General features: G+C 39.5%; 1 protein-coding gene across 3 annotated transcripts; it reads left to right on the top strand.

Annotated features, from left to right (window-relative positions):
• The first annotated feature begins 1,801 nt into the window (after positions 1-1,801).
• On the top strand, positions 1,802-12,986 carry LOC125559078 (52 kDa repressor of the inhibitor of the protein kinase-like). 3 transcript variants are annotated; one of them, XM_048720956.1, is made up of 2 exons: positions 1,802-2,884; positions 3,693-3,987. In XM_048720956.1, the coding sequence occupies exons 1-2, from the start codon at positions 2,422-2,424 to the stop codon at positions 3,758-3,760; spliced, it is 531 nt and encodes a 176-aa protein (XP_048576913.1). In that variant the 5' UTR covers positions 1,802-2,421; the 3' UTR covers positions 3,761-3,987. The 3 variants fall into 3 exon arrangements, with proteins under 3 accessions (XP_048576913.1, XP_048576914.1, XP_048576912.1); XM_048720957.1 differs by lacking the exon at positions 3,693-3,987 and adding an exon at positions 3,367-3,630 and having other exon boundaries at positions 1,803-2,884; XM_048720955.1 differs by lacking the exon at positions 3,693-3,987 and adding an exon at positions 12,748-12,986 and having other exon boundaries at positions 1,805-2,884.
• The last annotated feature ends 1,192 nt before the right edge of the window (positions 12,987-14,178 follow it).

The raw sequence follows: 14,178 nt of genomic DNA, 5'->3' as shown, positions 1-14,178 counted from the left end.
AAGCCAGACAAGCAGACTAGAATAGGTAAACAAGACGAACAACAACTACAAGTGAGCTCATGCAGTGACGATGATGATGAATTCTCCAGCAATGACAGCCTGTATACCATTCAGTCAAACCAGAAGAAAAGGCAGTATTTTGCAAAAGTGTTAGCTGTGACAGAAGATGAGACGGCCAGGCAGTCAATCAAATTTAAGCTTGATACCGGGGCAACATGCAGCACACTATCTCTTAACGACTACAATAAGCTGACCAAGAAGCAACCCGAGCAGCCCCAAACTGATCAGTCAACCATCAAACCCATGGGGCAAGTCAAGCTTCAGCGCACAGCAAATGGATCACAAGAAAGGTTCACTTCCATATTATTAAAGAGGCACCAACGTTATTAATCTCAAACAGAGTCTGCGAAGCACTTAACCTTCTTGAATTCAATGAAGAATGCAGGGTTGGATCCAGGGTAGTTTACGTGAGTTCCGGAACACACTCAAAGTTTTTCAGACCAAGTTATTTTGAACTTAAATGGCTTTTTTAAAAATACTCCGATATCCCTAGAAACTATTGGCTTGTCTGTGTAAATCATTCAATCTCCTGTATTTTTGGTTTTTAATTAAATTAAACACGTAAAAAGATGCCTTATCGTCTTTATTATTCTTATGCGACTTCACGGAGCGCCCTGGATCACGAGCTTTGGATTTGAGCTTCGATCACTTTTCAGGAACCTTCGGAAATCCGTCGGATAAGATCGGAAAATATTGTCACCAATTTGCAAGCGAGGGGGTGGGTGAGGTGTTATTATAGTTAGCCCTGGAACACACTCAAAACCTCGCGCGATTGGCTGGAATTTTTTTCATTGTGTTGGAACTCACTCAAAACCATTTTTGATTGGCTAACTCACTTGGAAACCACCACGGAAACTATCGACAAAAGTATAAAAGGGTCTGTACCTCCCCCAACGGTCTTCTTTCGTTTGCCTTCACTAGAGTCTCAGTACTTGCATCGGAGTTTACGAAGGAATTAGTTAACAAATTGCACTAGTTTTTACTCTTTATGGCTCGTGCTCCTGTCTGTCGGAAGGAGGATTGTTCTCCCTACGACATTGGCTTAGTCTTCGACAAGATCGCCAGCTATTCGCCTCAGGACAAGTTGAAATTCATCGAAAATGTATGGAAACCAGGTGAGCTTTTCGATTTCCCAGTGTCAATAGAGAATGGAAAATCTCGCAAGTTTGTTTTAAACTGGCTAAAGAAATATCCATGGCTAGCCTACTCTAAATATTACAATGGAGTGTTTTGCTTAGCTTGTGTTTGTTTCGGAGTTCAGTGTGGGCGAAACGCTAGCAAGTTAGACAAATTATTGAAGTCTCCTCTTACAAATTGGACTTCGGCCGCTTCGCGCTTTACAAAACACGCGCAAGGAAATTGTGAAATTCACAAATTTTCTATGATTGCTATAGAAGAATTTAAGAAAATGATGCGAACAGACGCTGTCCCGATAAATCTGCAGTTAAATAACATTGTTCAACAGCAAATTGCTAGAAACCGTGAGATCCTTAGGTCCCTTTTTAAAACAATTATTTTCTGTGGGAAAAAACAATTTCCCACTCAGGGGCTTGAGGGATAGTGACCCCACTAATGCTGCCCTAGCTGGTAATTTTCAGGCACTGCTTGAATTCCGGGTAGATAGTGGTGACCAAATACTGGAGCAGCACCTAGAAAATTCACCAAGAAATGCCACATACATTTCAAAGACCATCCAGAATCAAATGATATCAACTGTTGGTACTCATATTTTAAATAATTTATCTCAAGAAATGTGAGATAGTAAATATTTTTCTGTAATGGCAGATGAAGCGGCTGATATAGCAAACAAAGAAAATCTTTCTGTTGTGATTAGATTTCTCGACTCAACCAAAAACATCAGAGAAGAATTTATTGGATTTTATATTTGTAAGGAGGGAACAACAGGAGAGGCCATCAAAGACCTTATAACTGCAGCTGTAGTAGACTTAGGATTGATGATGGAAGACTGTCGTGGCCAATGTTATGATGGCGCTGGCAATATGGCTGGACGACTTAATGGAGCCTCCTCGTTAATCAGAGCAGAACATGAGAAGGCAATTTTTGTCCATTGCATGAATCACCAGCTGAATTTGTGTATTGCCAATACCTGCCAAATACCAAATGTCAGAAACATGATGGATGTTGTGCGAAAGCTTTTTTAATTTTTTGACAACTCTCCCAAGCGACAAGAACATTTAGAATTCAAGATCATAGAACTTTTGCAAAAAAAAAAAAAAACAAAAAAAAAACCCACACTGCTTTAATTAATGTATGCCGCACCCGATGGATTGAAAGGATAGATGCTATGGACTGAATAGTTGAGCTTCTCATCCAGTCACAGCTACACTAGAAGATATCTCAATGAACAGACACAAGCATGAAAATACCAACTGGAATCCTACCAGCAGACAAGATGCCCAATCATTACTTAATGCTATCAACTTTTCCTTTATTGTTGCTATTGTTATTGTCAGACATATTTTGGCACTAACTAAACCACTTACAGTGAAGCTGCAAAGTAAAGCTATGGATATCCTGAAAGCTAAAGAAGAACTTGCTCTTCTGATATCAGTTCTCACAGAAATGAGCAATGACATTGATGCCACACACCATGAACTGTACCAGGATGCAGTGACTATCGCAAGACAAGTAGATGTACAACCAGATAAGCCAAGGGTAGCTCAGAGACAGACACATAGACCCAATGCTCCTGCTTCAAATCCTGAAGACTATTACAAGATAAATCTGACCAGAGTTTTCCTAGACCATGTACTCGAGCAGCTCGATTCTAGATTCAAGGATGATGTATTTATCTGCTACAAAGGTATTTCGATCATACCCTCTGTTTTGATTGCTACTGATGACTGGAAGCCTAATGTTTTAGAATTTTGTAACTATGACAGACAGGACATGCCAAATTATATAGGTTTACAGGCAGAGCTTTTATTATGGGAGAGATTATGGAAGGGGAGGGATAACAGAGGAGAAGTGATTCCAGACACTCTTAGGCTACACTGGAGCATATTGACAGATGCATATGTCAATATTTATTTCATGTTAAAGATCCTGATGACACTTCCAATTTTATCTGCTTCTTGTGAGAGATCCATTTCATCCCTTCGAAATCTTAAAACCTATTTGAGAAGCACAATGACTGAGGACAGATTGAATGGGCTCTAATGTATACCCACAAAGACATGGATTTAGACCTGGACAGAATAATAGATTTATTTGCTCAATTGCACCCTAGGAGAATGAGAATGGCAAACATATTAACTTAATTATTTTTGCACCATCTGTTTCTAGAGGGCTTGTGAGTTATGTTCCATCTGGGTCTTACCCTTCAACTGATGGATAACAGCTACAGAAACTCAAACTGGTGCCTGTATAACTTTCTTAAAAAGTCATTTCTAGATGTTTTTTTTTATTTAGTGATTATTTTAATTTTTCTATTGACACTGGGATTTCATGTTAACTCAAATGGTTTACAAACATTTCCCTGGGCTCCAGAAGCTGCAGTTTCAAATGATAAAAAAGTGGAGTATTTTTCAAATGATATATATATATATATTTTATAATCATTTAGTACTTCTCATTTTTATAACTTGATATTAATGTTGTATTTTCTATAGAGCTCCAGTGGCTGCAGTTCCCAAGGATGAAAAAGGGGAGTTTTTTTCAAATTATATTCTTTTTATAATCATTCAGTACTTTTCTCTTTTAAACTATGATAACAATGTTGGATTTTTCTCCAGAGCTCCAGTTACTGCAGTTCCCAAGGATGAAAAAGGGGAGTTTTTATTGAAATTATATTGTCTATAATTTTTACATATCTTTTGTATATGACATATGATATTAATATTGGATTTTTTTTTCTTATTATCTTGAAAACTCCTGGACCAAGGACCAACCACAGGCTTGCCATCTATAAGTTAGTACCATTTTTTCTTCTCCTGCTCAAAGACAGTTAGTAGGCAGCTATATTGGACATAGACCAGTGGCACCCGTTTGGATACCAGAAATTTTTTGTAGAGCAAGGTGTTCCATGTACCACCTTCAACAAAATAAAACCTTTTTTGCCTTTATGATAGCATGTTTTTTTGTTCTTTTTGGGGTAATTAACTTTTCTGAAAATGCAGAAAATGGCATTTATAGAGCTTGAAATTTCAAATTTTCTTAGGGGAGCATGCCCCCAAACACCCCTATTGTTGGTGTTTCGGTGGAAACTACTCACTCAAAAACCTGGATCCACCCCTGGAATGTGTCCACCAAATCGAGCCAGGTCAAAAAGAACCCCTGACAAAACAGCATGTCTTACATGACTACAAGGATGTCTTCAATGGACTTGGAAGGCTGCCGGGTACATACCACATAGTAAAAGATCCAACTGTTAAACCCAAGCAGATCAATCCCACTCGTGTCCCTATCCCAGTACAGGATAAATTGAAGAAGAAGATTGAGGATCTTTAGTAAATGGGACTAATCGCTAGAGTAACTACTCCAACGCCATGGATAAGCAGCATGGTGGTAGTCCGACAACCAAACAAGCTACGAGTATGCCCATCGGAGTTGAACAAGGCCATAATCAGAAACCATTATCCAACTCCAACTCTTGACGCAGTGTCACCCAAACTGACCAATGCCAAGGTATTCTCAGTAGTTTCTGCAAGTTGTCTTGAACGAGCCATCAAGCTACCTCGAAACATTCTTGACATTTTATGGCCGTTACAGGTGGTTGCGAATGCCATTCGGGATCAAGTCCGCCCAAGATGAGAATCAATGAATTCCAGCGCAAAATCAAGGCCTTCCAAAAATCACAGCAGTTTATTATGACATCATCATCTATGGAACGGGTGAAACAAAAGAAAAAGCAATGGCATGTCATGATGCAGCTCTCAAAGACCTACTGGATAGATGCAGAGAACACAACCTGAAGCTCAACCCAAAGAAGCTCAAATTCAAGTTGGACAGGGTGACCTACTTAGGACATTTCCTCAGCGCAGACGGAATCTCGGCTGATCCAGAAAAAGTGTAAGCCATCTGTGAGATGCCGCAGCCTGTTGATATTGTAGGCGTCCGGCGCCTCATTGGTGTTGTCACTTACTTGTCCAAATTCGTTCCTCAGCTAAGCACGGTTGCAGAACCTCTCCGACGTCTGACTGACAAGGACGCAGTGTTTGACTGGCTGCCACAGCACCAGGAAGCCTTTGAGAAGATCAAGATGATGATCACCAAAGCACCGGTATTACAATATTATGATGTTAACAAAGAGGTAACCATTGAAAGTGACAGCTCCAACGTAGGCTTGGGGGCAGTCATTACACAAGAGGGACACCCCATTGCCTATACCTCTAGAGCTCTCACTCAGACTGAGCGCAAGTATGCTCAAATAAAGAAAGAGTGCTTAGCAATCATGTATGCAACTGAACGTTTTGGACACTACATTCTAGGCAAAGAGAATGTCAGAGTCCTTACAGATCACAAGCCCCTTGTCACGATCTTAAAGAAGCTTATCGTTACCTGCCCCAAGCGTCTGCAGCGGATGCAACTGCGTCCACAGAAATTATCGCTTGCTGTAGAAAACAAGCCTCGGCCCACGATGTATCTCAGTGATACCCTACCCCGCGCATCACTACCGCTCGACCATGCACGTCCAGACACACCAGCCTATCAGATATTTCAGATAAGTGAAGGAGAGAAGATACGAGAAGAAATAGAAGATATTGACTTGCAGGAGTCGCTGTTTGTGACTGACGAACGACTTGACAACAGTTACGATGTACAAGTCCTTGGCAGGACGTATCGCAGAAATCGGGTACATTTGCGAGACGCTCAACTTGACCTATCAGCTGCACAAGACCATTCTGCTCCTGAGCCAAGCCATGAAACAACAAAGCCTTCAGGAATGTCTACCTGCAGTCCAGCACCAGAACCAAGTGGTCCAGGTCCATTAGACGCCACGGTACCTGTACTTACAGAACCAGTAGTTACACTATCAGGACCAGTTGATACGTAGTTTACTAGCGACTTTTAAATGCCAGTCATAAACTTTGTTATTTGAAATTGACTTATAGCTATAGTTTCTCTTTAGTCTACAATTGTAATGATTGTTGCCCCTAGAAAGGGAGATGTTATGGTATACTTGTTTAATTTGCTAATTACCAGGCCATGCGCAGCAGGGCTTAGCTTGTAGTCAACGGAACACGAATAAAACAGATTGCCTAAATTATCAGATATCAAGTTGAAATCATCTTCCATCATTCAGATATGTCAGAATCAACCTTTTTACGGCTTTACAATGCAAAAAAAGCCTTAATAAGGTTTATTTAATTTTGTTTTAAACATTTCCGACTTCTTTGGTCTGCCATTTTGGATTTTTTTTTGTTTTGCAATTATAATAATTTTGTTTTAAGAATTTCCGACATCTTTGGTCTGCCATCTTGGATTCTTTTTTTTTTTTTTTTTTTGCAAAAAAAAAAAAAACAAATTGGAATTATTTCAGAAAATAAGGATCTGCATGCATGTAATGATAAATTCACATTTTTTTTTTCAGGAAAGAGAGCTTCCGAAGGAAAATGCGCCAAACAGTGTATTTTGGAGTTTGAATTCGAACGCAGTTTTACTCGAAGCTTCTAAGCTGATCGCCAGACTCAGTAAATCATTCACATTAACATGGCCATTCTTAAAAATTTTGAAGATCGGACGTATTTGGTTCTTTCCTTCAAATAAAATTATTTAATATTAGTCACATCATCGACAATTTTAAATGCGCATTACGGATTTCTGCTCGTTTAAAGCTCCTATTTAGAATTCTAAAATAAATAGTCATTAATGAACTCTTAGTTTGGGGATTACTTTTGATCTAGCATACGGTAGATTTAACGAAGGATGTCGTATGTGCAAAGCTAAAAAAGGTTTTTTTTTTTCACTAACCCTTTTGGAACGACTGCAACATGCACTGCGTTAAAAAAGCTTTTTATACAAGGCATTTTCTCGATTAATCGATTTTTTACCTTAATAATATTAGAGAATATGGGTACCATTACAGTTTGAGGACTCTTGTCATATAGAACCTATTTACCAAGTATGTTGATTTTGTTTATAACAATATGATTACATTTTTATTTGATCGCGTCGCCTTGTTTATAAGCTCGTAAAACAACTTTTGCAAATAAAACAGCTTACATAATTATACAAACGGCGTTTTCCTTCTTCAGATGGAGTCCCAAAAATGATGTTTCTAGCTTCAAAGAGGCCTTAGATGTACCGAGCCGTAGCAGGCCTTTAAATATGGGGAGGGGGGCTACGCTACGCTACGCCCCTGCTGTCATTTATTATTAAGGGGAAATTTACAATAAAAATATTGCTCGACTCATCTAAATAAAATCTCTGGGACGTTATCTCTAGACGCCTTTTCAAAATATTCAGAGTATAATTACGTGCGTCCTTTGCAGCTTGTAGACGGTAAAACCATGTAAACCAGTAATAGTTTAATGTTTTATAACTAGGTTGAAATATGTGCTCAGAGCTGATATTGTTTTGTTGTAAAAGTAGAAAAGGCGATAATGGTAATGTTCTATAGTAGTAAGACTTCGAAAAACTTCACCTTCGTCAAAGCGGGGGCTGTTGTCATGACAAATAGCACAAAATGGGGTCGCATGGAACTGAGGACGCCGGATATTGGATTATCCAAATGAGTATCTGTTCCGTAGACTGAAGTGCTAAAGTAGAAATTTTCACACTCTGGATTCTATTTTCTTTAACGTATGGTTTATTTCTAGTTCCTCTTGGGAGTGTATACGAGCTTCCAGGGCTCTCGTGTGAGGAAATATTTGCCAGCGATCCTTGTTCGAAAAATGGGAATTATTATCTTTCTCCAGACAACCAGACACCTTTTCTGGTGAGTAGTAGCACTCTAGCCTGCGTGCTTTTCCGTCGGTTTACCCTGCGTTTTTTTGCTGTTTGCCTAACGATGTCTCCCCCTCTCTCTCTGTTACAGGTAAGGTGCAAGTTTGACCAAGCCCCTGTGATTTGGACTGTTATTCTTCAAAGAAGTTCAGACTCTTGACTTCACTCGAACGTTTGACGAGTACGGCGTAGGCATCGGGACTCCTGGAGACGACAACTTCATGTTGGGTTTTGACAACATCCACAGGCTGACCAACAGTCCGGGTGCGAAAAAGCTGCTTGTTATACTTGAAGACTGGGATGGCAATGTCACATTTGCCGAATATGGCAACTTTGCTGTTGGAAGCAAGGCTCAAAAATACACCCTGGCCCTGCAATACAAATACCATTTGAATTTATTGTAGTTACTTTCGTTTATAATCCCTTCACCCAGAGGCTGGAGAAAAATCCTACCGCCTGAAAATTGGAAGTGACTAACGGGGTTTGGGAGGTTCAAAGGATTCGCGGGAATCTTCAATGATCGAAGGGTAAAGTAGAATCATTACTGGGATACCTGTGGTAGCTGCAAACATATTGACTGCCAAGCTCTCTGGCTCTGCAAGCTATATTCGACGAAGAAGCTTGTGCAGTGGCTGGATACTCTCGTTGCGGTTATGTTGTCTTGAGGGACAGAGCAAAAAACGGCAGGTTTTCCCAAATATCACGTCTGTACAGGACCCGAAATGATCCCCAAAAGTACCCCACCGATCCTGGGACCCGAAAAGATACCGAGGAGTCCCCGAAATAAACCACAAGAAATTGCAGTAATGGACAAAGGGAAAGGAGAAGAAATCACTTGCAACTCTTAAAGCAGGGTTTTGGTCGGGTTATGGCCCGGTGGTAAACCCATAAACAGAGTCCAAAACAAGTACACAACTTTTAATTGCTACTGAAAGGAGTACAACATAAACATAGCACAGCCTTGCTTAGAACAACCAAACTGTTGACCTTCCATCACACTCTAATTTGCAGTTCCGACACATGACTCTGACACTTTAAATCTCGTTTCCGGTAAACATCACCACTAAAAATCAATATTCATTTGACCATCAAACGTGTATTTAACCACGAATTCCATGTTTATATAAGCGAATATTTACCGACACATTTTAGGCAGCCGGTTTGGCCGAGAAGATGGCGGAATGACAAAAACATTTTATTGTCATTGTCATTGTTATTCAAGGTTGTCGTTTCGCTGGTTCTTCGTAAACTTTATGACTTGTAATCAGATGGAGAAAGTAACTGAAAAGAAACTAAGATTCCTCGGTACCAGACCCCCAAAACGACAACGTTTTCTTATCATATGTAAACAATTCACGTGACTTTCTCCTTAAAGTACATGACATCTTTTAAGTTGTCAGACGATGTTTCTATCATTAGATATTGATATTTTATGACGTCATCGATGAAAATGAAGCTTCTTTCAGCCATTAGATGTGGATATTTCTGTTTTTTATGACGTCAACGATTTCACAGATTAAATGACCAGTTCTTTAAAGCTCTTTCCCTCACTCTTGATATCTGTAAGACCAACACAAGTTGAATTGTCGTACGATGTTTTTTCATGAGATATGGTTATTTATTTGTTTCTGACGGCATCACTCTTGATATCTGTAAGACCCACACAAGTTGAATTGTCGTACGATGTTTTTTCACGAGATATGGTTATTTATTTGTTTTTAACGGCATCAAGGTGACTTTTAGTGAAGTCATCGATGACGTCACGTGATCATCTCATCGCACCGCACTTGAAACATACATGACACTTACGATGTTTGGTTGTCCTGCGTGGTTCTTTTCATGATATTTTTTTCATTTGATGACGTCAGCATATTTTTTGCTTAAAGTGACGTCATCGAAGACTACACACATCACGTAACCATATTTTGGCACCGCCCTTAGCACATACATTGCACCTATTAAGTTTGGTTGTTATACAATGTTGCTTTAACCAGGATGTGTTTGTTTTTATCACGTTTTGAGAAGTGTTGTCTCTGTTGACGTCATCGATGAAAGCACACATCCCATGACAAACTCGTTACACATTCATGACACCTACCGAGTTAGGGTGCCATACGATGTTTCTTTGATTAAATGTATCTTTGGTTATTTTAATGATGTCAGCATAATTTTCATGTTTGTGACGTCATTTATGACGTCACAATTACGTGACCATATTGGTTCGTCCCCTTTTAGACCTTCATAACACTTACCAAGTTTGGTTGTCATATGATATTTAGTTCATGACATTTGAATATTTATGGTGATTTGCTTCCTCAACTAACGCCAAAGTTTTAAGTGCAGTGGACGCTAGAAACGGATTTTGGCATGTGCAACTCGACGAGGATAGCAGTTATCTCACTACCTCCGTCACGCCATGGGGTCGTTTCCGGTGGACCAGAATGCCTTTCGGGATTTCACCGGCACCAGAAGAGTTCCAGAGACGGAAGGCCCTGGAAGGCCTTGATGGCGTGATGCCCATATTTGACGATATCCTAGTGTTTGGTGTGGGTGAGAGTAAAGAAGAAGCGATCCTCAATGACGACGTAAGGCTAATAGCTCTATTCGAGAAATGCCGCGCAAAAGGATTCAGGCTAAATAAAGACAAGCGGAGGCTTCGTCTACCCGAAGTGTCGTTTATGGGACACCTTATCTCGGAGAAAGGTCTGAAGCCGGATCCCGCCAAAGTCCAAGGAATCCAAGGAATGCCCGAGCCCAAGAACAAGAAGGATGTGAAGAGGCTAATGAGAATGGTGAATTATCTCCAGCGATTCGCTCCCAATCTATCAAATGTATCTGCTCCGATCATAGACCTCCTGAAAGAGGATAACCAGTTTCACTGGGATGACGGAGTACAAGGTCGCAGTTTAGCGGAAGTGAAGAGAATCATTTCGGAAGCCCCCACTCTGAAGTACCTCGATCCCAAGAAATCAGTTGAGCTTCAGTGTGATGCTTCCCAGAGAAGCGTTGGGTCTTGCCTTATGCAAGATGGCCAACCGGTGGCCTATGCTTCTCGAGCGATGACACATATAGAAACTAACTACGCCCAGATCGGAAAGAGATGTTAGCAATTGTGTTTGGAGAAGAACGATTCCAGCAATGCTTGTTTGGTAGAGAAGTGAAATAGAGACCGACAACAAGCCCCTCGAGATCATCTTCAAGAAATGTCTGATCAGCGCTCCAAAGCAACTGCAACGAATGTTACTCAGGCTTCAGAAGTTTGACCTAGTAGTTAGCTACAAGAGGGGTTGGATCCAGGGTAGTTTACGTGAGTTCCGGAACACACTCAAAGTTTTTCAGACCAAGTTATTTTGAACTTAAATGGCTTTTTTAAAAATACTCCGATATCCCTAGAAACTATTGGCTTGTCTGTAGAAATCATTCAATCTCCTGTATTTTTGCTTTTTAATTAAATTAAAAACGTAAAAAGATGCCTTATCGTCGTTATTATTCTTATGCGACTTCACGGAGCGCCCTGGATCACGAGCTTTGGATTTGAGCTTCGATCACTTTTCGGGAACCTTCGGAAATACGTCGGATAAGATCAGAAAATATTGTCACCAATTTGCAAGCAAGTTGGGGGGGGGGTGAGGTATTATTATAGTTAGCACTGGAACACACTCAAAACCTCGCGCGATTGGCTGGAAATTTTTTCATTGTGTTGGAACTCACTCAAAACCATTTTTGATTGGCTAACTCACTTGGAAACCACCGCGGAAACTATCGACAAAAGTATAAAGGGTCTGTACCTCCCCTAAGGGTCTTTCGTTTGCCCTCACTAGAGTCTCGGTACTTGCATCGGAGTTTACGAAGGAATAGTTAACAAATTGCGCTAGTTTTTACTCTTTATGGCTCGTGCTCCTGTCTGTCGGAAGAAGGATTGTTCTCCCTACGACATTGGCCTAGTCTTCGACAAGATCGCCAGCTATTCGCCTCAGGACAAGTTGAAATTCATCGAAAATGTATGGAAACCAGGTGAGCTTTTCGATTTCCCTGTGTCAATAGAGAATGGAAAATCTCGCAAGTTTGTTTTAAACTGGCTAAAGAAATATCCATGGCTAGCCTACTCTAAATATTACAATGGAGTGTTTTGCTTAGCTTGTGTTTGTTTCGGAGTTCAGTGTGGGCGAAACGCTAATAAGTTAGACAAATTATTGAAGTCTCCTCTTACAAATTGGACTTCGGTCGCTTCGCGCTTTACAAAACACGCGCAAAGAAATTGTGAAATTCACAAATTTTCTATGATTGCTATAGAAGAATTTAAGAAAATGATGCGAACAGAAGCTAAATGATGCGAACAGAAGCTGTCCCGATAAATCTGCAGTTAAATAACATCGTTCAACAGCAAATTGCTAGAAACCGTGAGATCCTTAGGTCCCTTTTTAAAACAATTATTTTCTGTGGGAAAAACAATATCCCACTCAGGGGCTTGAGGGATAGTGACCCCACTAATGCTGCCCTAGCTGGTAATTTCCAGGCACTGCTTGAATTCCGGGTAGATAGTGGTGGCCAAATACTGGAGCAGCACCTAGAAAATGCACCAAGAAATGCGACATACATTTTAAAGACCATCCAGAATCAAATGATATCAACTGTTGGTGCTCATATTTTAAATAATTTATCTCAGGAAATGAGAGATAGTAAATATTTTTCTGTAATGGCAGATGAAGCGGCTGATATAGCAAACAAAGAAAATCTTTCTGTTTTGATTAGATTTTGATTGGATTTTATATTTGTAAGGAGGGAACAACAGGAGAGGCCATCAAAGACCTTATAACTGCAGCTGTAGTAGACTTAGGATTGATGATGGAAGACTGTCGTGGCCAATGTTATGATGGCGCTGGCAATATGGCTGGACGACTTAATGGAGCCTCCTCGTTAATCAGAGCAGAACATGAGAAGGCAATTTTTGTCCATTGCATGAATCACCAGCTGAATTTGTGTATTGCCAATACCTGCCAAATACCAAATGTCAGAAACATGATGGATGTTGTGCGAAAGCTTTTTTAATTTTTTGACAACTCTGATCATAGAACTTTTGCAAAAAAAAAAAAAGGTATTTCGATCATACCCTCTGTTTTGATTGCTACTGATGAATGGAAGCCTAATTTTTTAGAATTTTGTAACTATTACTGACAGGACATGCCAAATTATATAGGTTTACAGGCAGAGCTTTTATTATGGGAGAGATTATGGAAGGGGAGGGATAACAGAGGAGAAGTGATTCCAGACACTCTTAAGGCTACACTGGAGGATATTGACAAAGATGCATATGTCAATATTTATTTCATGTTAAAGATCCTGATCACACTTCCAATTTCATCTGCTTCTTGTGAGAGATCCATTTCATCCCTTCGAAATCTTAAAACCAATTTGAGAAGCACAATGACTGAGGACAGATTGAATGGGCTGGCACTAATGTATACCCACAAAGACATGGATTTAGACCTGGACAGAATAATAGATTTATTTGCTCAATTGCACCCTATGAGAATGGCAAACATATTAGCTTAAATTTTTGCACCATCTGTTTCTAGAGGGCTTGTGAGTTATGTTCCATCTGGGTCTTACCCTTAAACTGATGGAGAACAGCTACAGAAACTCAAACTGGTGCCTGTATAACTTTCTTAAAAAGTCATTTCTAGATGTTTTTTTTTTATTTAGTGATGATTTCAATTTTTCTATTGACACTGGGATTTCATGTTAAGCTCAAATGGTTTACAAACATTTCCCTGGGCTCCAGAAGCTGCAGTTTCAAAGGATAAAAAGGGGAGTATTTTTCAAATTATATATATATATATATATATATATATATATATATATATATATATATATATATATATATATATATATATATATATATATATATATATATATATTTATAATCATTTAGTACTTCTAATTTTTTATAACTTGATATTAATGTTGTATTTTCCCCAGAGCTCCAGTGGCTGCAGTCCCCAAGGATGAAAAAGGGGATTTTTTTTTCAAATTATATTGCCTCTAATTTGTACATATCTTTTGTATATGACATATGATATTAATATTGGATTTTTTTTCTCATTATCTTGAAAACTCCTGGACCAAGGACCAACCACAGGCTTGCCATCTATAAGTACCATTTTTCCTTCTCCTGCTCAAAGACAGTTAGTAGGCAGCTATATTGGACAT

The sequence above is a fragment of the Nematostella vectensis genome, chromosome 13 (assembly GCF_932526225.1).
Source record: "Nematostella vectensis chromosome 13, jaNemVect1.1, whole genome shotgun sequence".
Classification (NCBI taxonomy): Eukaryota; Metazoa; Cnidaria; class Anthozoa; order Actiniaria; family Edwardsiidae; genus Nematostella; species Nematostella vectensis.
The sequence above is the reverse complement of the archived record's forward strand: the minus strand, read 5'-3'. Positions and strand labels throughout refer to the sequence as shown.

Coding starts and splice junctions, on each gene's coding strand:
- LOC125559078 (XM_048720955.1), top strand. CDS start 2,422: ATGAACAGACACAAGCATGAAAATACCAACTGGAATCCTACCAGCAGA. Junction 2,885..12,747: donor TGTATTTATCTGCTACAAAG/GTATTTCGATCA, acceptor TATATTTGTAAG/GAGGGAACAACAGGAGAGGC.